Source organism: Phyllostomus discolor, chromosome 5 (assembly GCF_004126475.2).
Source record: "Phyllostomus discolor isolate MPI-MPIP mPhyDis1 chromosome 5, mPhyDis1.pri.v3, whole genome shotgun sequence".
In the NCBI taxonomy this organism is placed as follows: domain Eukaryota; kingdom Metazoa; phylum Chordata; class Mammalia; order Chiroptera; family Phyllostomidae; genus Phyllostomus; species Phyllostomus discolor.
Genome location: NC_040907.2, coordinates 3,996,594 through 4,019,176, shown reverse-complemented (window position 1 = coordinate 4,019,176; position 22,583 = coordinate 3,996,594). Strand labels below are relative to the sequence as shown.

Here is a 22,583-nt window from a genome sequence, read left to right as displayed (position 1 = left end):
GGACTCGGGGCCGAGCTGCCAGAAAAAGCGGCGGGACTCAGCGAAGAGTGTTTGGTGCTTTTTCCTGAAAAAGTGGGAAGTATTTTGACTGCAACACAGCCAGAACCTGCCAACTGTGCCCTACTCCCCACGCCCTCCCAGGCGGCCTCCCCGTTTCACGGCCACGGGGGCTGGGGCCGGAGAGGGTTTCACAGCCTCTGCATCATAAGATTTAATTCTTCAAGTTTTCAAATATTTCTTTTGATGTGTAAACCTTACACGTCTCAAATGGTTTACCAATGAACGAAATAAGCACATCATCTTCCCTGACATAAACTCCAGGAATGTAAATCCTCCTCAGAGATGCTGCGCCTCCAAGAGCAGTTTCAGCCGGGAGGGGGGGCCCCTGCAGGGGGGGCCCGGTGACAAGGAGGGACAGGGAGCCCACCAGCGGGCGGACAGAGCCAAAGGCGGCTCTTCCTCCGTTCACAGCCAGACACACGTGGCCACGCGGGGAGGGCCCGCAGCATCTCGGCTCCTCGCTCCCGTGCCCCTGGAAACTGAGAGGCACACGCATGTCGTGAAATTCTGACCGTCCGGTGGGGAGGGCGCAGGTTGTCTAGGGGGCTGAGGACAGGATGCAACAGGCATTTTAAAAAATGGAGGTCAGGGCGCGGCTGGCGTCCAAGTCACCTTCTGAAAATTTGGCCTCAAAATGATCATCAACGCACTGGAAACGAACAAGCCTGCCAAGTGCACGAGCGACCGCTTTACGCTGCAATGTCGGTTCCCTGGCGGCAGGCTCGTGTGAACCGACACAACGTGCAAGGTCGGTGTGACCTCCAGTTCAGGGAACACTGGGGCAGGCACCTGTTTTCCGGGAGTTTCCTGACTGGACAGAGATGTCATCTGTGTACGCAGAGGGCGAGAGGGAAGGGAGAGAGGAACGGGGGGTGGGTGTCTGTCCCCCATTCCTCCCGTATTTCGAACACGGCCACTCCGCTGAGCCTTGCTCCCGCAGGAGACGCGAGCCCGTCCCGGCGCCTCGTTCCAGAGGGGACCCCTCGCCCGCTGTCCGGTCCCGAGCGAGCGCGGCTTGCTCCGCTGCCTTAACTCGAGTCTCCTTCGGCGACTGGCCAGCGCTTTCAATAGGCGAGACTTTAAGTCTTTTATAGAAACAAGGTCTTGGTTCAGGAAGAACTTGAGACACTCAGTTCTCCTCTCACCGTCGTGGGCAAACAGGGGCCCGTGGGCCGAGCCCAGCCCCGTGCGTGTCCGCACAGTCCAGCCGTGGGGGCGCGGCCACGCCGCCTGGTTAGCAGCGGTCTGTGGCTGCTCGGGGCCGCACGGGCAGAGCGGAGGAGCTGCCACACAGGCCACGGCCTCTGAGAAAAAGCCTGCCGACCTTGGCTTAGTGTGGAGTGAGAGCGTGAGCATCAACATACATGTAGTTGGGGGGAAACTACTGTCCCGGAAACATGTTTTGAAGCGTGCCGTCTTCCGGGGAACCTTACGGACGGCTGCGCAAAGTATCGGCGTGAGGCCGGGAAGGGGGCGTGGGACTGCAGCGAGCTGACAGAGGGAGCTCAGGACGAGTCAAGCTGACCAGCTCACCTAGGTCAAGTCTGCACTTGGTGACTTCTGTTCCCGGCGTTCAAGCCAGTTTTCTGGCGCTAAATCCTCTGTCGTCACTTAGGACGTGCTCCAGCCCCCCGGGCAGACACCCTCGCGCCCCGTGCACACAGACGGATCAGTCTCGTGTTTCTAAAGTCCACTGAGCCCCTACCTACCCACTGTCCTTTCCTGAAAACACCAGTTACTGGCCTGTCCACTCCTAATGGCAATGTAGGACATACAGGTTTAAGACTCCACACACACTGTCTTTATTCAGCTTAGCCTTCGGACGCTGAAGTCACGCTCAGTCACAGGGTTACCACGGACGTCCCGGGCAGACTCTGAACGGGCAGCTGCGTGCTGACTTACCTCAGAGCACCAGGCAGGGGGAGGGTTAGGAATTAAACTAATCAGGACAGGGCAATGGAGGAATGGTAGTTCTAATCAAGAAACGTATTAGTTTAAAAAAGAAAGAAAGAAAGAAAAAGCCAGTATCACCTAGCGAGCATTCTTGGCTTGGAAATTTGGGACTCAGCAGATGAGAACATTTCGAGTGGCCACTGCCTCCTGTTTCCCTACGGTGCGGCCCTGCGGAGGCTCCCGGCCCCGCGTCCCGGCCCCCCCGCACCGGGGGCTGCCCCGCCAAGCCCTCAGCATGCCCGGCGGCCTGGGCGGGAGGCCCTCCCTTCGCTCACTCATGCACTCGTCTGCCTGCTGTTTGTGCCTGGTGTCCGGGTGCGTACAGCGGCAGTGTTAGTAGTTAGGGTTAGTTTTACTTGTGTCTCGTTTCATTCACAATGGGTGTGAACTCACTGGCAAACCTGGGCTGCAGCCCCATGCAAGCAAGCAAAAAGCAAAGTACTGAAATGGAAGAGAGAAACTGGCTAGCAGGCCAGCTTACACTCACCCTTTTGTACAGCCTATGGTCCACCAGGGGGCTTCAGACAGTAAAAACAACACCAAAGAGCTATTAGCATGTGAGGGTCACAACAGAGATCTTATCAACAGCTTCATTTCAACACGAGGGGGTTTAAAGCGGTCCTTCCGTGGAGGGAGCGGCGAGCGGGGCCGGGTGCGTGGCACGAGCTCGCGGGAAACGCACCAGCGTGTCTTTGCGTCTGAGCAGGTGGGGTCGTGTGCGTGGCAGCAAATCCTTGGGATGGGACACCCCTTACCAGTCCCCGAAGCCGCGGCCTGCCCACCTTTCTAAGAGGGGGCCGTGGGGGTTCCCCATTTTAAGGCGTCTAAGGGACAAGCCGCAAAGCAGCTTCTCTCACAACAAACGCCACTCAGTAACCCCGAACGGACACGCCTCCGAGGGAGACCCTGAGCTCAGCCTCCCAGGACAGGTCTCCCGGGTCCCTTCGAGAGCCGCCTCCACTGGACACGCAGGAGTGGGGAGTGGCCGCTGATCAAGGGCAGCCGGGGCACAAAGGCACAGAAATCTGCCCGCACACTTTCCTGGAACCTGAGCTAGAAAAGGGCAAGTCCCGGAAGGAGCGGACAGGGTCTCTTGACCCCAAACAGTGAACAGAGAGTCCGCGACCACATCTGACCTTCGCTCCACAACAAACTCTCTCGTTGGCCGCGGGGGCTGTTCCGGCTGAAGTGTGGGTGCACAGAAGGTGAGAGCCTCCCAAGCCCCTCCTCCCCCAGTCTCCTCGGAGACAGGTCTGAACACCTGAGGGGGGCGGCCCTTTGCGACTCACCCAATGGAGACCCAGGGCAGGCTTTGGCCAAAAAGGAAAAAAAAAAAGGAAATGCTCATAACCACCAAGGTTGCATTTCCCATCCATGTTTTCAAAGCCTGAGGATGAGACTAGAAGAAAAGAGGAAAATTGAACGTGTGAACCCCCTGGTTTGTTCCAAAAGGCCTAAAGAAGAGAAAGGGAAAGGCACTTTCTAGAAAACGAAGTCTGTGGGGAAGGTGGCGCGCAGCTTCAGCGCACTGGGAGGGCCCCATCAGGCTTTCCAATCACCCGGGGGGGGGGGGGGGGGGGGGGGGGGGGGGGGGGGGGGGGGGGGGGGGGGGGGGGGGGTGGGGGCTCCTGCTCCACGCGGAGGCGGTACTCTGATGCTGGGTCAGAGGCAGAGGCGCGCCTGCCCAGCAGAGGCTGGGGCTGGCGCCGGCGAGGCGGGGACCTCACCCTCATCGGGACGTCAGGACGCAGCCACGGCCCACCCTGGGATCAGCCTTTCCCTACAGGCCTCGCCGCTGCAGGGCACCCATACTGGCGCCGCACCGGGGAGCGAATCTCATGGAGACCCAACGGGCTGCAGGGGCAACAGCTGGGCGACGCCACCTTCTTCCGCGGCCTGCTGGCGCACAGCACCGACTCTGCCTAGAGGTGCCCTTTCTGAAGCTTCGTTGTTGCTAACGGTGGCTCTGGCATGGTCCCCTCGGCCCCTCATGGAGACAAATTCCTTCTTTAATTCAAGTGACAGGACGAGGGGCCAGCCAGCCCCGGGACGTGATTTAGCAAGCGGATCGTCTCCGCGGTAAGAACAACCGAAGTAAAGTGATGCCTCGGAGGGTCAAAGTGGACCCGAACGCTGGGGCTCTGGCGACAGCTGGCCAGGACGGGACAAGAAAAGGTTAAAGGGGCCTGCGTAGAAGCTGGCCTCTGTGGACGGCACAGCCCCCGACGCACAGAACACCGGACCGCGGGGACAGTCGTCTAGACGCGGCCCTGCCGCCCTGCTCCTGACGCCAGGCTGCACTCCCCACAGCGACACCCCGCAGCCTCCCCATCTAAGGGAAGGGCCTGGCCTGCCGGAGAAACCCCGATTCCAGGAAACAGAGCGCCGCCCCTGCTCCGCTGCACGGGAGGTGCCGCGTCCCTGCGGAGTGCGGCACCTGGGAGCCCGCCTGCTTCTCACCGAAAAGCTGCCTCCGCCCTCCCTGCCCTGCGGGCCCTCGCAGAGCTCCTCCTCAGCCTCCCCGCGGCCTCGCTGCCGTCGCCAACTCCAGCGCCTGCGAGCGGCGACACGCCCAGCAGAGGGCAGCAGCTGCTCGGACCGGGCACAGCAGGCCGCGGGGAAGGAATGAGAGTCTCTGGCCCGTCCCGAGAAGAGGAAAGGTTCTTTGCTGCGTGGACCACACAGCAGCTTGGGGCGGGGGGCGGGGGGGGGGCTTTGGAGTGAAGAGCAGACTGCAACGGGGCTTGGAAGCAACAGGGTCAAGAGAATCGTGGAACGAACGACACGCTTGTCCGACTGCGCTGCCCTCACACCCGAGGTCAGACGGAAAGACACCGGCAAAGGTCTCCACTGTGAAGGGCTGTGAACGGCCACCAGAGTGCCAGCGGCAGCAACCTTACCCCTAGTTGAGGAGTGCTAACGTCCCGGTGTCCCTTGGGAGGTGTACCCTGGTCCTTCGCGGGATGTGGGGGCTGGGGGGTTACATGGAGAGTTAATGCGCTGTTCGGAACACGGGTTGTTTGCCTTAGCTGTGGACGCACGGCGTTACGCCGTATGCAGATGAGGGTCGACGTATCCTGTGACGACAGCGTCGTAGAAACCTCATTATTTTTCGAGCAGCCTGATCCTGCTTTTTGGTTAGCAAACTGCTCCTGAAAAAAAGCCAGAAGACTAATTATTGGCACAAGAAGGGTGCCGTAAAGCTTAATATGCAGAAGTTGGCTGAGTCGCGGGGATACGGGACTTTCCTTTGACCAGCACGTGCAGTGCGGCCAACAGCAGGGGCGTCTGCTGCTTCCGGGGCTGAGTCGGGCGGGCGGGGGGGGGGGGGGGGGGGGGCACCGGGGAGAAGGCGGGGTGGAGGCGCACCGCCCCTGCTCGAAGGGAGACCGTGCAGGCCCCGAAAGTCGGATGTGACGGAACTGCTCTTCCCCCACTTGTGGCGTGCCCGCTCTGCGGAGAAAGGCGTTCTGGCCTCACGCTGGCTTTCTTGGTTTGCAGGTCGCCCCGCCTGACTTTGATCCTCTGCGGGCTACTGTTTTCTCTGCTTCTTTTCTCAATGTGTTTTATCGCGCTAAACATTTTTTTTTTTGGTGCACTCCCTCCCTCAAATGGGACGGCTGAACTGCGCTCGCCCGGGGCCTTCCGCGGAGCACCGCTGCAGTTAGGAGGGTGCAGGGACCTGGGTCCTGCCAGATTCTGACACGGGCTGAGCTTGGGCAGGGACCTCAGAACAACTGGGTGGAAGTTAAGCAAGAAGGAGCTAAATGGTGAAAGCGGATGAGCCACTCCGGCGTAGCCACAGGAACCCACAGCACCCGCAGGGGTCCGGAAGGAAGGCCCTGATGTCAGCGCCGGGCGGCCTTCCCGGCCAGCCCGGGCGCTCTCCCGCGCAGGACGCCGCCTCGCCCACCTGAGCTTCTGCTGGACGATGACCGCCGTCCGGCGAGCCTGCCGCCCGCTTGCCGCACTTCCTGTAACTGCGGTAGTACTTCTGGATGAGCACGGCGGCGCGCCGGCTCTGCTGGAACTTCTATGCTCGTAGTAGCTCCGGAACTTGCTCTGGATGAGGATGGCGGCCCTGGGTCATCTTTTTATAAAGTGCATACTGCAGGGGAGACAAGAGGAGGCACGAGAGTAACACAGGAGCCGCCGGGGCAGGGCCTGGGAGAAGGGGCCTCCCCTTTACTCCGCGGCCTCGGCTTAGGGTTCCTCACCAAACAGGCCAGCTAGAATCTTTTCACCTACCTTTCCAAATGCAAAATATTACTTTACGGGTCACCGTTAGACTATGTGTTGCTTTTCACGTGTTTCCCCTCCCCCTCGAAACATCAACATATATTGTCCTTCTTGAAAAAAATTATTTTAAAAAGATTTATTTATTAATTTTTAGAGAGAAGAGGAGGAAGAGAGGGAGAGAAACATCGATGTGAGAGAGAGATACATGGAATGGTTGCTGCTCAGGCACCCCCGACTGGGGACCTGGCCTGCAACTGTGGCATGTGCCCTGACTGGGAATCGAACTGGTGACCTTTCAGTTTGCAGGTCAGCACTGATCCACTGAGCCATACCAAACCAAGGGAGAAAAAAAGTTTTCAATATTAATCCACGAAGACACGTAGGAATCTTAAAAACATTTAGAGAAAATAAAATTTTAAATGTTAATATTTGCTCTCCAGTTTTGAAACCTTTTCCATCAACCTGTTATGCCTCCCAGTTCCCACCACGCACGTCTACACAGCAGTCAGCACCTGATTCCTATCGTCCCATGAACAGACTTCTGAGTTACAAAGTCCCAACTACAAGGCTTATCATGAAACGCTGACACCTTTAAGCCATTTTAATTTAACCTGCAAAAGGTTGACACTCCTAGGACCCACACAGCGGGGCGGGCGGGAGGCAGAGAACCAGGACGCTGCCGCAGGCCCAGGCAGCTCGGGGGCCAGGACCGCGGCCCTCCGCCCACCTGCGCGGGCTCTCGAGTGAGGGATGAAGGCACGGGGGGATGAGTCTCTTCCACTTCAGTCTCCAGGGACTGAAAACACAGCTCTCTCCATGTTTAAAAAAGCTCCGAGTCGCCCAGGAAACAGAATTTGACTCAGGGGACAAGGAGGCCCTCTGCTTCCAAGAGGGCAACTTACCAGCGGGGGAGACACACTGCTGAGACACCCTGTGCCTACGCCTGTCTCTGCATGTATGAGGTGGAATGAGGGGCGGGAGTGACGTCTCCGAGCGTGCAGGCCCCGGGACCCTTTGGCCAGAGCCCCTTGGTCTTATCTGACCTGCTTTACACTAATGTTCATCTGTCCCGGAGTCTTTTAAAAAAGACAAGGACGCTGTACCCTGCAGAGCTGCTGTGATTTGCGACAATGCGCATTCGGAGCCCGCTGGGCCGCAGGGAAGCACGCTGGGCAAAAGGCACGTTTAGGGAGTGGCTCCCTGGGCTCAGGGGGCGTGGTCTGGGCGGAGTCTTTTTAGATGACATTGGCCGAGAAAGCGTCCAATTATTGTTTGTGTCAAAATGCACTCCAACTGAATGACCACGTGGGTCCCCAGGGGGACAGATCCCTGCGCTCGGGCGGCCTGGCCAGGGGGTGTGCCTGCCGCCCCGAGGGCTGCCTCGGAGCTGGGGATGGTGCAGAGTTTGTGACTCGGGCGAGATGAGCTGTGGGAGGGCTGGGAGTGGCATTACCTTCAAGGCTATCCATGTCAGCTGGGGAGAAACAGAGAATACAAGGTTAAGGTTAGATTGCTCGGTAGATAGTAACGCACTTAGAAAACCAGAACTGACAAAACTCCCACCACCACAAGAAAAAAAAGGCAACCTGGCTGTGGAATGCATTCCACCTCCAAAGCATTTGTCTTATATCGGTATTTCAAAAAAAAAAGGAAAGTGCCTTCCATCTTATTGGCTGTAGACAACACTTCTTGGTGGGAGGTTAAAGGAAACCAAACTGGTATTTTGGGATAGATACTGTTGTGATCATGGCCTTGAAACTCCGGTTCTGGGTCTCACCGGTGCTACCGTGAAGCCCGCCCACCGAAGGGAAGCCGGCGTGCGGAGCTGCGCCCCGCCTCGGGGCTGCAGGAGCCGTGGTGTCAGCGTTTACACAATAAACCTTCGTTTTCTGGGATCATGGACTCGCACTGGCTGAGAGCCGAAGGCGTCCCCCGACCCCCAGCCCACCCAAGAAGAGGGCGTAATCCCCGAGAGGATGGCAACCCTACCAGAAACCCAAGCCCCTAGATCGTAACAAGAGGACACAGCCCCCACATTCCACGTGGCTTTTATACGTCTTGGTGTTCAGCAACCCTCAAACACAATGTGAAACCTAAAGCACAGCCTAGCAAAAGGTTCCGAGCCTACTGACGGGACTGAGCTTATCTCATGAGCCATTCAAAACTCAATTAGATGTATTTTTTTATATTTTCTAAACCACCTAGGTCTTTAGAAAGATCTACTGTTTTCTTACTTCTCTGAGCCTTAGCTTCTCTGTCGGAAAAACGGAAATAAAACTTCACTTTCAGTAACGGTCAGGAGTGAGTGAGAGGCCGGGCCTGGGAGACTGGTGCCAGGAGGTGCCCAGGAGGTGCTCCGTGGGCCGCGGCCCCTCTCCCTCTGATGGTGGCCCGGGGACCCCCACAGGCCGTTCTGGAGACAGTCACGGCAGGAAGGGCACCTGGACATTCTTCCGAGCCCCCTAACCGCGCAAACACGGAAGCGCTCTAAGAGTCTCAGAGACTTTTGTCATTCTGCACCCTCACGGGGGTAAGGGGCCTGAGATGGAGAGTGTCTACAGGCGAGACAGCTGCCGCGACGAAGGCCTGAGACGGCGGCCGGCTCTGCCTCCCCAGTCGCCGCGGGGACCCCTGCGGCTCCTCCATCACCGCGGGGTTTGCAGGTCGAACTGGGGGACGTGGACCCTCAACAGACCAGCATCAGGGGCCACAAACGGGAACAAAACCCGTTTTGTGGCATCGGTTTGGCGGCAGACGGCTTTTTTCCTGCCCCTGTCCGCAGCCCCGGAACAGTCTGCTCTTGTTCTGACGAGGCCACCGGAAGGCCGCCCCTGGAAGGGCGCTGGACAGGCTGCTCCGGGCCAGCCGCGCACTGCCACCCTCCGGGGCCTGTGCGGTTGGCGCGGGCTCATCCCGCCGCGACCCCGACCTTGGCTCACCTGCTTGTATTTCCTGTAACAACGCTGGATGACGGCGGCGGCCACTTCCTGCTGTTCTCTCAAGGGTCGGCCCTGAAGGGTCAAGTCGGGAGAAAAAACCCCACGATTTAGTGTATGAAATGTCACCTTTCCTATGACTTAAAGACAACTATCATCCATTTAATTGGCTTCCTCAGTGCTGGGACCCCAGGTTTACCAAAACACAGTGCCGACTACAAGTGTAAGTTTAAAAAAAGGAACGTACAGAACAAATCCCCAACTGTTCTTGCTTCCAACCAGAACCACCGTGTCCGGACGTTCGGCGACCTCACAAAGGAAACCCACTCCCAAGGCGTTTGACCGAGCCGGTGTGGCACGGCTGGCCGGACCCTGCCGGGCCTGCTCTGCGCGCTGAGACACGGCCGTCCTCTGCACTTGCACCCGCGAGCGGTTGCCTCTCACGTGGTCTCGGGGTGGCGGGTCCCGGGCAGTCAGCCGGAGGCTGTGGACCCTCTCCTGCTAAGTACGCACGTACAGGTGCTTTGCCCTACACTGTCAGGGGGTCCGGGGCTGCCTGAGGTCAGGTCCCAGGCCTGTAGTCACAACCCCCCCGCTTTAGGCCACAGATGCCTAGAGGCAGAGGCAGCGACGGGCTGTATAGTAACGTGATGATAGGTGTCCATTTTCATGACCCACAATAAGTGAGATGACAATGGCCATCACACTCTAGTCGGCTTCAGTTTACTAAAGCTTCTCGAAATTATCAATAACTTCAGGTGGCATGATTAATAATTCAAACGAGAATCCGCAAACTCAGAGGAATGAAGGAAATGGCCCACGTGTTGGCGGGAATGTTTCCGACTTCCACCGACCTCCGCGGCCCCCAGGGTGTCGCGGCGCCAGGCCCGGACCCAGCTCACCTTGTACTTCCGGAAGGCTGTCTGCACCAGCCGGGCGGCCTCATAGAGTTCCCGCTGCTCGTGGTCGGACAGGGTCAGCTGAGCGAACTCGTTCTCCACCTTCTCGCTGGTGGACGCGCTCAGGAACTCCGACCAGTCCGCTGCGGAGGGAAGGCTGGGCCTCTCGAAAGCTATTTCGCTGCCTGGGGAGCCCCCGGGGCTCAGGCTGGTGTTGGAAGAGGGTGTCAGAGGCTCGCTGTACGCACTTCTGCAACAGGGGGAGACGCAGGGGAGACACTGGTGATGGACGGCGTGGCGCAGCCCACGCTGGCTCGAGAAGAGGACGTGCCCCGAGCCTCAACGGGCCACTGGGAACTCGCCTTCACTCGGCTGCTACACGCACCCCGACTCGAACTGTCCCCCGATCAGAAGTTCACCACCAGACACCCGGTGCGAGTCCGGCACCGTACAACACATTAAACCACCAAGCAGCTGCTGCGCCCCTGGGGAGCCTCTGGGGAGGCGGGAGAAAGCAGGATGGTGTCAGCCGCCCGCGCTCTGCTGTGGGAGGTGCGGGCGTGAGGGGGGCCTTGAAACAGAACGCGTCCCAGAGCTTCCCCCCGGCCCCAGTGGGCTCTCCGCTACACGGCATCCCCACCCCCTCTCTGTCCGCCAGGGAAGCCGGGGCCTTCTCCTGGGGGGCGCCTCACCTGAGCTGCGCGGCACCTGGCAGGTGGTCGACATCGCCAGGTAACTGGCCAGCCAGCTCATCGTGCTGCTGATGGTGGTGGTCTCCGTCCTTTCCAGAGCCGAGGGCTCCATGGGCACAAAGTTCTCCTGCTTGATCCGGTCAGGGGTGGCCTCGATGATGTGTTCTGCCAGGGTTCATCATGTTCACCTGGGGCCCGGGGCACACAGAACACGCAGGTGAGAACGGGGCCTGGGGCGTTCTCCAGGCAGGCCACCCACCCCGCCCGCACGGAGAGGATCAGGGGCGGGGGCTGCACCGCAGGCCGATCCACTCCAGTGTCACTGTGAGGCTCACGTCACTTGCCTGAGCGGACCGAGACCCGGTCATATCTCCGAGTCACACTCCGGACCAAACCTTTAATCAAGTCTCAGAGCTGTGCTGGCTGGTGCCCACCCTCCTCCTCTCTGCGAGGGTCAACCACTCAGTGACAACACGACTCAGGGTGACTGGGCAGGTCTCCAGCAAGTTGTCACATGCTCAGGGTGACAGCAGCAGTTACCTAACCAACATCCACCCCCACTTTGCCTGGAGAACCCCAGTTCTGCAGAGAGCAGCGACGACAAACCCCGGGGGACAGCCCGGAAACGACGAGCCAGTAAGGCTGACGCCCTTCTCAACGTCCCCCCTCCCGTGCACCTGGGGAGGGGACGGGACCCACTCTGGGCAACGAGACTCTACAGGAAAACAAATGACTTTTAAAACTGAACCACTGTAGTTAGGTTGCTGATACTTGCACCCAAAATACATCCCTAACGGAGACCTGAGGCACCCCAAGACCGCTCTGGAGAGAGACATCCGCTGTCAGAGCCAGACGCGGCCGGCTTTAGGAACGTCCTTGCGTGTGCCTTGAGAACGGGAAGTGAAACAGCAAGCCGCAGTGTCTACGTGAATTGAAATGTTTGAGAGGAACTGTACGAAGGTGACAGACAATGTGCTCATCTTACGACATGACAGGCACCTCAGGAGACATCTCTGCTAAGTGAAAAACACCAGACTCATAAGACTTCATACTTTATGATTCCATTTATACATTTCTAGAAAACGGGAAACTCTGGGGAGAGAAACCAGACCAGGGGGTTGCCTGGGGCAGAAACGGAGCGGAGACTGGAGGCGGGGGGCACCGGGGACTCTGGGGGCGACGGAAAGCGTTCTCAGCAGGGCTCTGGTGGCGGCGCATGGCTGCACCCGCTGCCAGACACGTCACACGGAACACGGAGAGTGGATGGGGGTTACGGTAACTTGTTATCTCCACGGAGCTGTTAAAACACTTGTCTTGGTAATTTTCTAATTTCAACACAGAGCCAGAATTACTTCTGTAATGGGAATACAAATGAGACATTTGGGGAAAACTTTCGCGGCTTCTCTTTCCCTTTGATGTGGGCTCTCTTGATTTGAAACTCAGACAGGAAGAAGCAGGCCCTGCCTTGACGTTTATCCCCAGGGAGGCGCCCAGATATTTTACGAAAAGCCAGGCGGACTTCCCGGAGACCGAGGCGCCTGGAGACTCTCTCTGGCCACACCGAGACCCCCCCACTTTGTGCGCTCGTTCCAGCATGAGCACACCTCGTGGCCATAGGCGCCATACTCCCTGCCAAGCAGCTGACTTTTCATCGTGGGGCAGCCAAGGGGCAGCGAAACATAAATGACTGCCAACCGAGTCTGAACAGTCGGGTCTGGAAAAAGGTCGTGCCGTCCGCTTCCCTTTCTCGGACTGGGGTCAGAGGAGACAGAGAGAGCCTTCCGCCGGGCAGCCTGGGGTTTTCATTTGAGCTCTCTCTCTGCCTTCGTGCGCGAGCAGCACTCACACATGTGTCTTGAATGTCTAGAAGGGCCGTTACGTAGATATTTGCTATGGGTATTGACGACCTGTACCTGCATAACTGGACGTCACCTATTAAGTCTATATTACGCACATACAGTGAGTCAAGTCTTCTAGTCGGGCTGTTCGATGCTCCATGCCACGGTCGTGCCCACGCCATCAGACACACGCTGAGACGGCTGCGTGTCAGCCTCACGCCGTGATGACGGGGAAGGCCCCACATTCTTCGTGCTCGCTTGTTTTTGCTTTAATGTTCAGAAGCTGTGTTGTGCACCACTGTCCTCTCTTCTTGGTAAATCACGCACACACACACACACTTTTCTCTTGAATTGTGCTTCTTGTCTTTTCACACATATTTGTCTGTTGTATCTTCTCTCATCACTCCGTTTCCTCGTGTCATTTTGTTTCAGCAGTGTCTTTTCACCCTGCCTGAGAATCTTGTAATAGAATTACCAGTTACCATGGTGTTTAAAAATATCCCTACAATCACGTGATTTCTGTTTATTATTTCCATTGTTGCTGTTCGCTTTCCCATTCCTGGGATGTTCCCAAGTGCAGCAAATGTGTTCCCTCCGTCAGCGACACCGCAGGTGTGTAGCCGGTGTCCACGCCACCTGTGACCCTGACGTTTCTGATGAGCCCGTCTCAGCCCCCACCGCTGTCGCAAGGGCCGCAGAAATCCGCCAGCTCCTGACTGCAAGGGCTGCTTTAATGCATTTTTACCGTCTTCACTTCCCTCACCTCCTAGTTTTGTGAAAACAAATGAGAATTTTAGCTCTAGGTTATTTTGAGACCTGATTCCCCTTCTAGGCAAAGAGCCCCTCTTAACGACCGCCTCACGCGCAACCACACTGTTGATCGTCACGCAGACGGTCGGTTTTGCTGGTTGGACTGCTCGCTCCTTCGTGAGCTCTGGCTTGCCGTGTCCGGAACTGTTCCATTATTTCTAATTCTTACTTTTCCACTGGCTAATGTGCTTCTCTAGAGACTGCCGCTTTATCCATGGACAAAGGACTTAATTCAGCAAAATACTAGTAGTCTCTCAAGGCTCAGGTAAAATCCAAAGTGGATTTTTAAAGGTTATTTTCCCTTCCCCGCATCCACTCTGTTTCAGGGAACGCCAGCAGCTATGAAATAAACTTAGAAATTCAGTTCCTGGGTCACCCCCACTGCATTTCAAGTGCGTGGCAGCCTCCCTGTTGGGCAGTGAGATAAATAAAACATTTCCATCACTGCGGAAAGTTCTAGAGGCTCAACTCAACTCCCTTCTTCGGAGCTACTGATTTTTTCTTTTTTATTTTATTTTATTATTTTAATCATTGCTCAAATAGTTTTCTCCTTTTTACTCCCAGTCCAGCCCCCCCCCACCCCTCCCCACTTCCCTCCCATTACCACCCTCCCCCTAGTTTTTGACCATGTGTCCTTTAAGTTTGTTCCTGTGAACCCTTCCCACCGTCCCCTGAAATTCCCTCTATTCTCTCCCCTGTGGTCACTGTCAGCCTGTCCCCTATTTCAGTGTCTTTGGTTATATTTTGCTTGTTTCTTTGTTTTGTTGTTTAGGTTCCTGTTAAAGGTGAGATCATGTGGTATTTGTCTTTCACTGCCTGGCTTGTTTCACTTAGCATAATGCTCTCCAGCTCCATCCACGCTGTTGGGAAGGGTAGGAGCTCCTGCTTTCTCTCTGCTGCATAGAATTCCACTGTGTCAATGTACCATAGTTTTGGGGTCCATTCACTCACTGATGGGCATCTAGGTTGCTTCCAGCACTTGGCTATTGTAAATTGTGCTGCTATGAACATCGGGGTGCAAAGGTTCTTTTGGATTGGTGTTTCAGGGTTCTTAGGGTATAGTCCCAGCAGTGGAATCACAGGGTCAAAAGGCAGATCCATTTTTAGTTCCCTGAGGAAGTTCCATACTGTTTTCCATAGTGGCTGCACCAGTCTGCAGTCCCACCAGCAGTGCACTAGGGTCCCCTTTTCTCCACAACCTCTCCAACTCTTGTTTGTTACTTTGTTTATGATGGCCACTCTGACTGGTGTGAAGTGGTATCTCACTGTGGTTTTAATTTGCATCTCTCTGATAGCTAGCGATATTGAACATCGTTTCATGTGTCTTTGGATCTTCTGTATGTCCTCCTTGGGAGCTACTGATTTTCATAGTCTGACGATTTACTATTACATATTTAGAAACATTATTCTAGATGGCTTAATAGTGGTAAATGGTATGAGCTCCACCAGGAACTGGCAAATCCTGGCACCAATCCACCTACTGCTACCTGTTTGTATAAATAAAGTTTTATTGGCACACAGCAGTACTCATTGGTTTAACATGGCGGAAGGCTGCTTTTGTGCTGTGAAGGCAGACTGAATAGTCATGCAGTCTGTATGGCCCACAAAGCTTAAAATATTTACTCTTTGGGCCTTCACACATGAAAATCGCCAACCCTTATCTAAAACAGGGTTTCAATTCCCTGGTGGGCCTCCCCACAGCAGCAGGGGTAGGCAGATCCAAGGTGGAGCCCCACCCACCCACAAGGAACGAGAGGGCGCTGGCCAGGCGCAGGTGCTCGCCAGGCGGCCGGCGGGATACCATGCTCACGCAGGGGCTGCTCGGCAACAGCCCTCTGCCGATGGGCGCGGGCCGGGCGTGAGACCAAAGGGCCCCCTCTCACCATGCCATTTATAGGTGTGGGAGCCTTTTCCTCTCACGTCTGTTTGGGTTACATCAATGGGAAGGTGGAAAGGGAGAAAGTCACACATGTGACCTTGGGTTGCTCATTCGGTTCCCTCCTGTCAGTGTATTTTCATGAATGGACTGTGTTTGCTGAAGAGCCGAACCTCAAGTGCACTTCGGTATGTATTTTCTTAACCTAGAACAAGTTCAATGCCCTAAAGGATTCTGGATCTTCCATATCTATTATGAGGTCACCCGATTACCGGCTGCAGGGACATTTCACTGCGTGTCCTAAGGGCCTCACACTACACATGCCCTTTATGCGAGACAGTGGCCGTGCCGATCGCACCACTGAGACCGCTGAAATGTCCCCCATGGGCCTCCTGTTCCAGCTATGACCGGGCCATGCCTCTGCTGTAACTAATACACGAAACAGTGAAACCTGCCACCCTGGGGGGTAGGGAGAAGGGCCACAGGGGAGCTCTGAGGGGCTGCTGCAAGCTGGTAGGCTCCCCTGAGACCTGGGCACCGGGGTCCAGGCCCTGTCCATGGTGCTGCCTCACGCAGTGAGCACGTGACCCAAGTGAGGAGGTGACTCTCACACTGTCCATCAAATCGGCCTGCCAACCCTTCGCTGGTGAGGACACCACGTGACCTCTGGGAACGGACCACGGCGATGGCAGCAGCGATGCCCCGCGGCAGCCTCGGCCGGCTTACCTGGCGCGCGCTCACCTGTATGTCATCCATGGGCTGGGAGCAGTCCTCGCTCTCCACACTGTCCCGGTAGGGCCCCAGCTCTGCGGTCACCTCCCTGTGAGCCATCATCAGGACACTCACGGGCTCCCGTGGACGCACCTGTGCAGGTGCTGCCTCCTTTCCTACACTGGTCCCCTTCGGGTCTCCCGTCACCTGTGCTGTAGACACACCAACGTAAAGACCTTGGGGGCGCCACTTGACCACGGGCTGAGGTCCGGAGGCTCGGAGTCCGGCAGCGCCCGGAGCGGGAGGGGACCGTTCCCGGCTGCCGCCCCTCACTCCTTCACTGGGGCTGATTGGCTCGGGGGCAGACTGCTTAGAACTAGGGCTCTGCTTCCTGCTATGGGGCTGCTCCAGGCTCAGTGCAGTGGACAGCAGCTTCTCCTGCCTCGCCTGGAAGTACTCGGGGTTCAATTTATGCTTTTTGGGAGCTGGATAATCTTTGTGGCTCTCACTGCTGTAGTAATTAGAGGGTTCAGACCGAGGTCTTCTCAGCTCTGAAAAGCACAGTAGAAAGGATAGTCAGGACAGGTGGCAAAGGTAGGGACCCTACAGAATTAACACGTTCTCTAAGCCTGGGAGACACAAAGGGCGAAGCCGGGACTCAAGACGTGTCCCTGGCATTTAAATATTCCCCAGAGGCATAGACTGTATTCAGATAATCCTCCTCCGTAATTTGTATTTCTTTCTTGCATGGATGCAGATTTTTTTTTTTTTGCTACTTTCTGCATCTGGGGGCGCGGGTGGCAGGGGCGGCAGGGGAGTAGCACTAGGCCCTCTTCCCAGTAAAAGGAAGATCAGAAGCATAAAAACCCCCAAGCCCATAACACGTGAGTATCCCACAGATTTTTCTGAGGGTTGGTGCGTGGCAGCAGCTGGGGAACCTGTCAAGTGTGAAACGTAATAACTCTGAATTCTTACCTGGATTGGTGCTCGCAATGACGGTGACTCCTTTGGGTATTTCCGGAGAGGCGATGGCTTCGCTGTGCCACTGGGTCATCCAGCTGTCCGTGCTGGGCTCTTCGCTTGGAGGACAGTGGACTCGGGGGGTCTGTCCCAGCTGAGCCTGCTCGTCCCTCTGCAGGTGCTCCAGACACTCTGCCAACTTCACGTGACCCCTCGACCGGGCGATTCCCAAAGGCAGCCTCCCGAGGGAGTCGGGGATGGAGATGGCGCGGCGGTCCCACTTGTACAGCACGACCGCGGCTTCCAGGTGCCCCAGGGCGCACGCCCACATCTAAAGCACAAGCAGACAGAGTGCCGCTTTCTCACTGCGAGTTCGAGACATATTTTCCTTTGTCAGAGCTGCCAGCAGAAGACAGAAGAGTCCTTGCTGGCGACCTCAAGGGGGCCACGGAACATCGATGTTACGAGGGGCCGTGACGCAGGTGCCGTGGCAGCGAGGCCTGACCAGGACAGACGGCGGGCATCGCGCTGACAGCCTGGGGAAATGGTCCTGGGACCAGCGAGCACACTGCTTACCAGAGGGGTGCAGGAGAAGTGGTCCACGTTCAAGGGGTCGACTTCCAGCTCCAGATCGATGCTGTCTGCGTGCTTCGTGCTGCAAGGGAGAGCGCCAGCGGTCACTGCCCGGGCCCCCGCGTGAACGGGAGACACCAGACGGGCTACGTAACCCCGCAGAGGTGAGACCGCACCGAGCATCTAGCAGCCCCGTTGGGAAGGAACAGATTCCAAATCTCACGGGATGGTGTGGACTCTCCGTGGTGCCAGGAGCCCGGGGAAACACACTGAGGTAGCATCTCGCCCAGTGTTTCCTGGGCAGTTCACAAGACGCCCTCGGAAACCGTCCGCAGAGAAAGCCCTGCGCTCCCAGGCTGGAGCGTGCCGAGTGGCCGGACTTCCGCCCACTAATGAAACGCCCACGGGAAGCCCATGAGCATTACGAGGAAGCTCACTCGCATTGATGAGTGAGCACGCCCATCAGCCCGCTGCCCGCCCGCCTGGTGTGCCCCAGCCTTACCGCCACTTGATGAGGGTCTGGATGAGGGTGGCGTAGCCCTGGGCCGCCGCCAGGTGCAGCAGGGTCATGCCGCGGAAAGTCTTCGAGTGGATCAGGTGCTTGGACTTGGCCCAGCAGGCCCGGCTCATCATCTTCTCGCACACGACCACCACCCGGCTCTCGAAGCAGCTCCCCAGCGCCCCGGGGCCCGACGCGCACTGGAACGGAAAAGCGCAGGTGGGGTCAGGGGTCAGGGCCCTCGCCTGGTCAGAGTTCTGATGTAGGGAGGACAAAGGCTTTGCGGTCAGCGGCTCGGGAGACACAACACTGGAAACGAAGGGACACTGTGAAGCAGGGGAGAATGTGCTAGTGCGGCTCTGCGGCAGGTGTCGGCAGTCGTGGGGCAAGGAATCTTCCACAGCTCCGAGAACACTCGGGTCTCTCTTTTACCGCCGACGCCCGGTAATGAACTTCACGCCGACCCTTCTTGGGGCAAGAGTGCACGGGGGAGAATGACCGTGGCTGGCTGTGACAGAGCCCGGCCGAGCCACCTCCCTAGCGCTTCCCCCTGCGACACCTGGGCCCCTGCCTCCCCCGCTCCTTCTGCAGGACACTCGCGTCACTGAGATGGGGACGCGTCCCCTTAAGAGACACGGAAGATATCCAGTGAGACATGTGGGGCAACACGGATGCACCCTGAGGGCATCCTGCTACGTGAGATGAGGAACAGAAAGGCAAATACTGTGATGTCACTTCGATGAGAAGTCTAAAGAACAGAAACCAAAAACGAACAAACAAAACCCCCCCGGGGCTCATCATCGACACAGAGAAGAGACTGGAGGTTGGCGGAGGCGGGGTTCCGGGGTGGGCAAAGTGGGTGAGGGGTCAAGGGCGCAAACTCCCAGGTACACACTAAAAGCGCCCAGGGGACGCGCTGCGAGGTGGGGCGGCGCAGCTGACACCACAGCGCACGTCTGAGCGTGGCCGAGGGCAGATCTTCGAGGCCCTCACGGGACGGAGACACCTGCGAGCGTGTGTGAGGCCGGGCTGACTAGGCCTGTGGCGGCCGCTTCCGACTGCCCCCAGATCCGGAGGCACTGCGCTGCACCCCTGACCTGACCCTGCCGTGTTAGGCGTCTATTACCTCTCACCTACGTTTTAAAACCTAGTACCAGTTCAGTCCGTGACACAACGTGAAAAGGGTACTAGGGAAAGCATTCAATAAGATCTTAAAATGTAAGGGTTTTTTTTTTATTAGTAACAGGGGAACACAGGAAAGACAAATTCACTAATTCTAACCACGTGGCTTTCTTCCCTTGGCTCAGTTTTAAGGGAAGAAAAATAAAGTCAGAGTCAGTAACCCCGGCAGCTTCTCTGAGTCTCTGTGGTAGCAGTTTTACGTGTAACTCGCCTCCCAAGTGAATGGCATTTCTAACAGTATTTTTCCAGTAAACCCCATAAAGTTCAACTGCTAGAGAAATACTGTTGCTCCTCATTGTTTATTTTTTTAATTTATTTTTAGAGAGGGAAGGGAGGGAGATAGGTAGAGAGAGAGAGAGAGAGAGAGAGAGAGAGAGAGAGAGAGACATCAATGTGCAGTTGCTGGGGGGCCATGGCCTGCAACCCAGGCATGTGCCCTGGCTGGGAATCGAACCTGGGACACTTTGGTTTGCAGCCTGCGCTCAATCCACTGAGCTACGCCAGCCAGGGCTGTTTCTTATTTTTAAACCTGGGAAAAAATGTCTGAAAAATAAAACGGCAGATGATGAACATACTGCCATCCCCCTCCCCCCCGAACTGCTGCCGGGACACCTGTACAAGCACAGCTGGGCGGCCCCCCTGCCCCCTGCAGCGGGAGGACTGGGCCCCAGGGCCAGGGCTCAGCCGCTCCATGCACACTGGACGTGCACTCGAGTGCATGGGAGCCCAGGGGGTGAACGAAGAAGGGCTTGTTTTGTTTGGGTTGTGTGAACCAGCGGCAGCCACACCCCTGTCTCGTGGGGGGGGGGGGGACACAGAGACCCACTGATGCCAACTGAAATGGACGGAAGCGTGTTCCACGGCAGCTCGCACGGGACCAGGCTACAGCCGGCCAGCCGAGGGACGGGTGAGCTGTGGAATGACGTTATATCCCATCCCCTTCAGGCCACCTTTGTCCGTTACAGGAGAATGATTTCCTGGGGGTCTCGAGTTTTAGCCACGAGCGACATGTAACAACGATCACTTCTTTCACAGCACCCAGTAGTCTCGGGTGAAGGGGGCCTGTCTGGGCCTCAGTCACACGACACCGCGTGCCTGGTCTCTCCCTCTGCACTGGTTTCCGCAGGCAGGTGAGAGACAGGACGACAGAAAAAGGGGGTCAGTCTCTTAGGTGTGGTGTAGTATGCTCTGTTTCCATCTGTTACTACAACTATTACTGACACCTGATGTTCACGAGGGTCATGACGCTCCAAGTGTTCAGTGGAAAGCGGAGCTGTCCGAGGAAAACCATCATCCACCTTAGAGACAGGGGGAGCTATGTGCGGTTTGGGCAACAGCTCAGCGGCAGAGGGAAGGAACTACATCGGTCCCTGCGCGTTTATTCCCGGGGCCCCTTCTAGTTTCTTCCTAGAAGACGTTCCAAAAATGAAGCTTCGAAATGAAATTTATGGAAAGCCTTCGAGACTAACGGGACTCTAATAAAACAACACTTGGTAATTTCTCTGTAAGCAGCAACAGGATACATTTTTCCTGGAATTTACGAAAAGGCACATGTGAAAGACGAAAGAAGGTATAATGTTGTTTTGCACTGAAAAACCACAGAAATGGTTTTTCTGGGCCCTTTTCGTCCCAATCTTCCTGAGTTTATGAAAGGTCTATGAATGGCTGAATTCAATCATGTTTTACATTTGTAGTTGAGATGGAGACAGAACAGAAAATACAGAGGAGATTCTAAGTGAAGTCTGCACCCTGTGTCCAGAAGCTCTGAGTCACCACCATCCAGCCTCGTCCCCACTGCCAAGTGACAGCAGTGACTTCTGGGACCAGGGACAAGGACCCGTGGCCTAGGGAGGTAAACCACGCAGACGCCCCCTAGTCCGAGGCTTCTTCCGTGGCACAGGGACTTTCACACTGGGAAGTGCGGGTCCTGGGAAGCCCTCCCCCGGGCCTCTGCCTCCTCCAGGAACGGCCCAGCACCAGAGCAGGGCCGTGCACCCAGCGCCTCACCCACTGGTGACACACCACACGAAACCCAGGGTGAGTGTCGCGCAGACGGGTACCTGGGCTTGGCTCGCTCCGTTCCCGCTGCCGGCGCCCCCTCCGCTGCCGCCGCCGCCGCCCCCGCTGCCCTGTGTGTGCTGCTGGGACCCCGTCATCTCCGCCATCCTCCGCTCCATCTGCTCCAGGCGCTCCAGGATGGACATCCTGAACTGGTTGTCTGGGGAGAGAGGGAGAGGGAGGTTTGTCCCCGAAGAGGAGCCGGCAGCACTGGGCCTGTTCCGGCCTGCGGGCCCCAGAGGCCACAGTTCCCGGCGTGGCGGCGAGGCGGTCACCTCCCACGAGACCGCGGCCTCCACCGTGGCCCCCGCGTGCTCAGCTGCCCGAACACAGACGGCCCTTTTTGTCAAAGGCCTATTTTCAGGTTCCTGGCACCCCATTTCTGCCAAATGCCCCGGCGAACCCTTCCGGGGGACTGGGCGGGACCGGGCGGAGAGGCGCAGGGAGCGACCACACGGAACGGCCGCGGCGGAAGCGCCCGTCGTGGGGAAGGCGGCGCAGACGCGCGTTTCCGCGGCAGGACGGGTTTCTCCCAACCGTCGGGGGACTTGGCTTCACTTCCTGACCCCGCCCCCGGCTTTCACAACGTATCTTAGGAACTAAGTCGCTCGGTGCCGGAGACCCTTACGTGTGAGTGTGACTCGGTCTCGTCGCGGAGGAACACCGCCGGGCGCACCCCACGCGCAGGAGGAGCGCCACGGCGCTGCCGCGGGGGCCGGACCGCAGCTCGGGGCCGCCTGCGAGTCCGCACGCCGCTGGGGTCGGAGCGCCTCTCTCCGCGTGAGCGTGCTCACGCACGCGTGTGGACATGCGTATAATAAAGGTGGGTGGGGTGTGTATGCGAGAAAGCAATCATTCGCACCTACGTTCACCGGACAGGTTTTCAGGAGTGCTGCGCCAGGCACCAAACAGAGACCCGGTCGGCGGAGGCTGCTGACCTGGGGGGGGTGGGGTGGGGGGTGGGACTGGGCTTGGCCAGAATGAGAGTGGCCAGACCTGCCAAGGGCTGGGGAGAGGGGACTGCAAACGCCAAGGCCCGGGCCAGACCCCGGAGGAGTAGGAGCCGCGGGCCGGACTGCAGCGGGCAGGAGACGGGCGATGAAGGCGGCCGCGGGGGCACACCCTGGGGTCACGCAGCTGAGGACGCTGGCTCTGCCACGTGATCGCCGCGTGACCTCGACTAAAACCTGGCGCCTCAGTTTCCTCGGCTCTCAGACGTGGACGGTCTCCCAGGGGTGGTTGGGAGGGAGAGACGAATTGGTCCACGGCTGTGCCGAGAACACGGTAAGTCCCAGGG

General features: G+C 57.5%; 1 protein-coding gene across 1 annotated transcript in view; it reads right to left on the bottom strand.

The window, feature by feature from the left end:
• Window positions 1–22,583, bottom strand: part of CAMTA1 (calmodulin binding transcription activator 1) — a 735,454-nt gene that overhangs the window by 9,489 nt on the left and 703,382 nt on the right. The window contains 16 exon segments of the mRNA XM_036025251.1: window positions 5,091–5,165; window positions 5,927–5,970; window positions 5,972–6,048; window positions 6,051–6,093; window positions 6,095–6,121; window positions 7,706–7,726; window positions 9,192–9,263; window positions 10,091–10,337; window positions 10,780–10,816; window positions 10,819–10,954; window positions 10,956–10,967; window positions 16,045–16,565; window positions 16,990–17,305; window positions 17,551–17,629; window positions 18,050–18,246; window positions 21,289–21,446. Coding sequence (XP_035881144.1) covers window positions 5,091–5,165; window positions 5,927–5,970; window positions 5,972–6,048; window positions 6,051–6,093; window positions 6,095–6,121; window positions 7,706–7,726; window positions 9,192–9,263; window positions 10,091–10,337; window positions 10,780–10,816; window positions 10,819–10,954; window positions 10,956–10,967; window positions 16,045–16,565; window positions 16,990–17,305; window positions 17,551–17,629; window positions 18,050–18,246; window positions 21,289–21,446 — 2,062 coding nt within the window.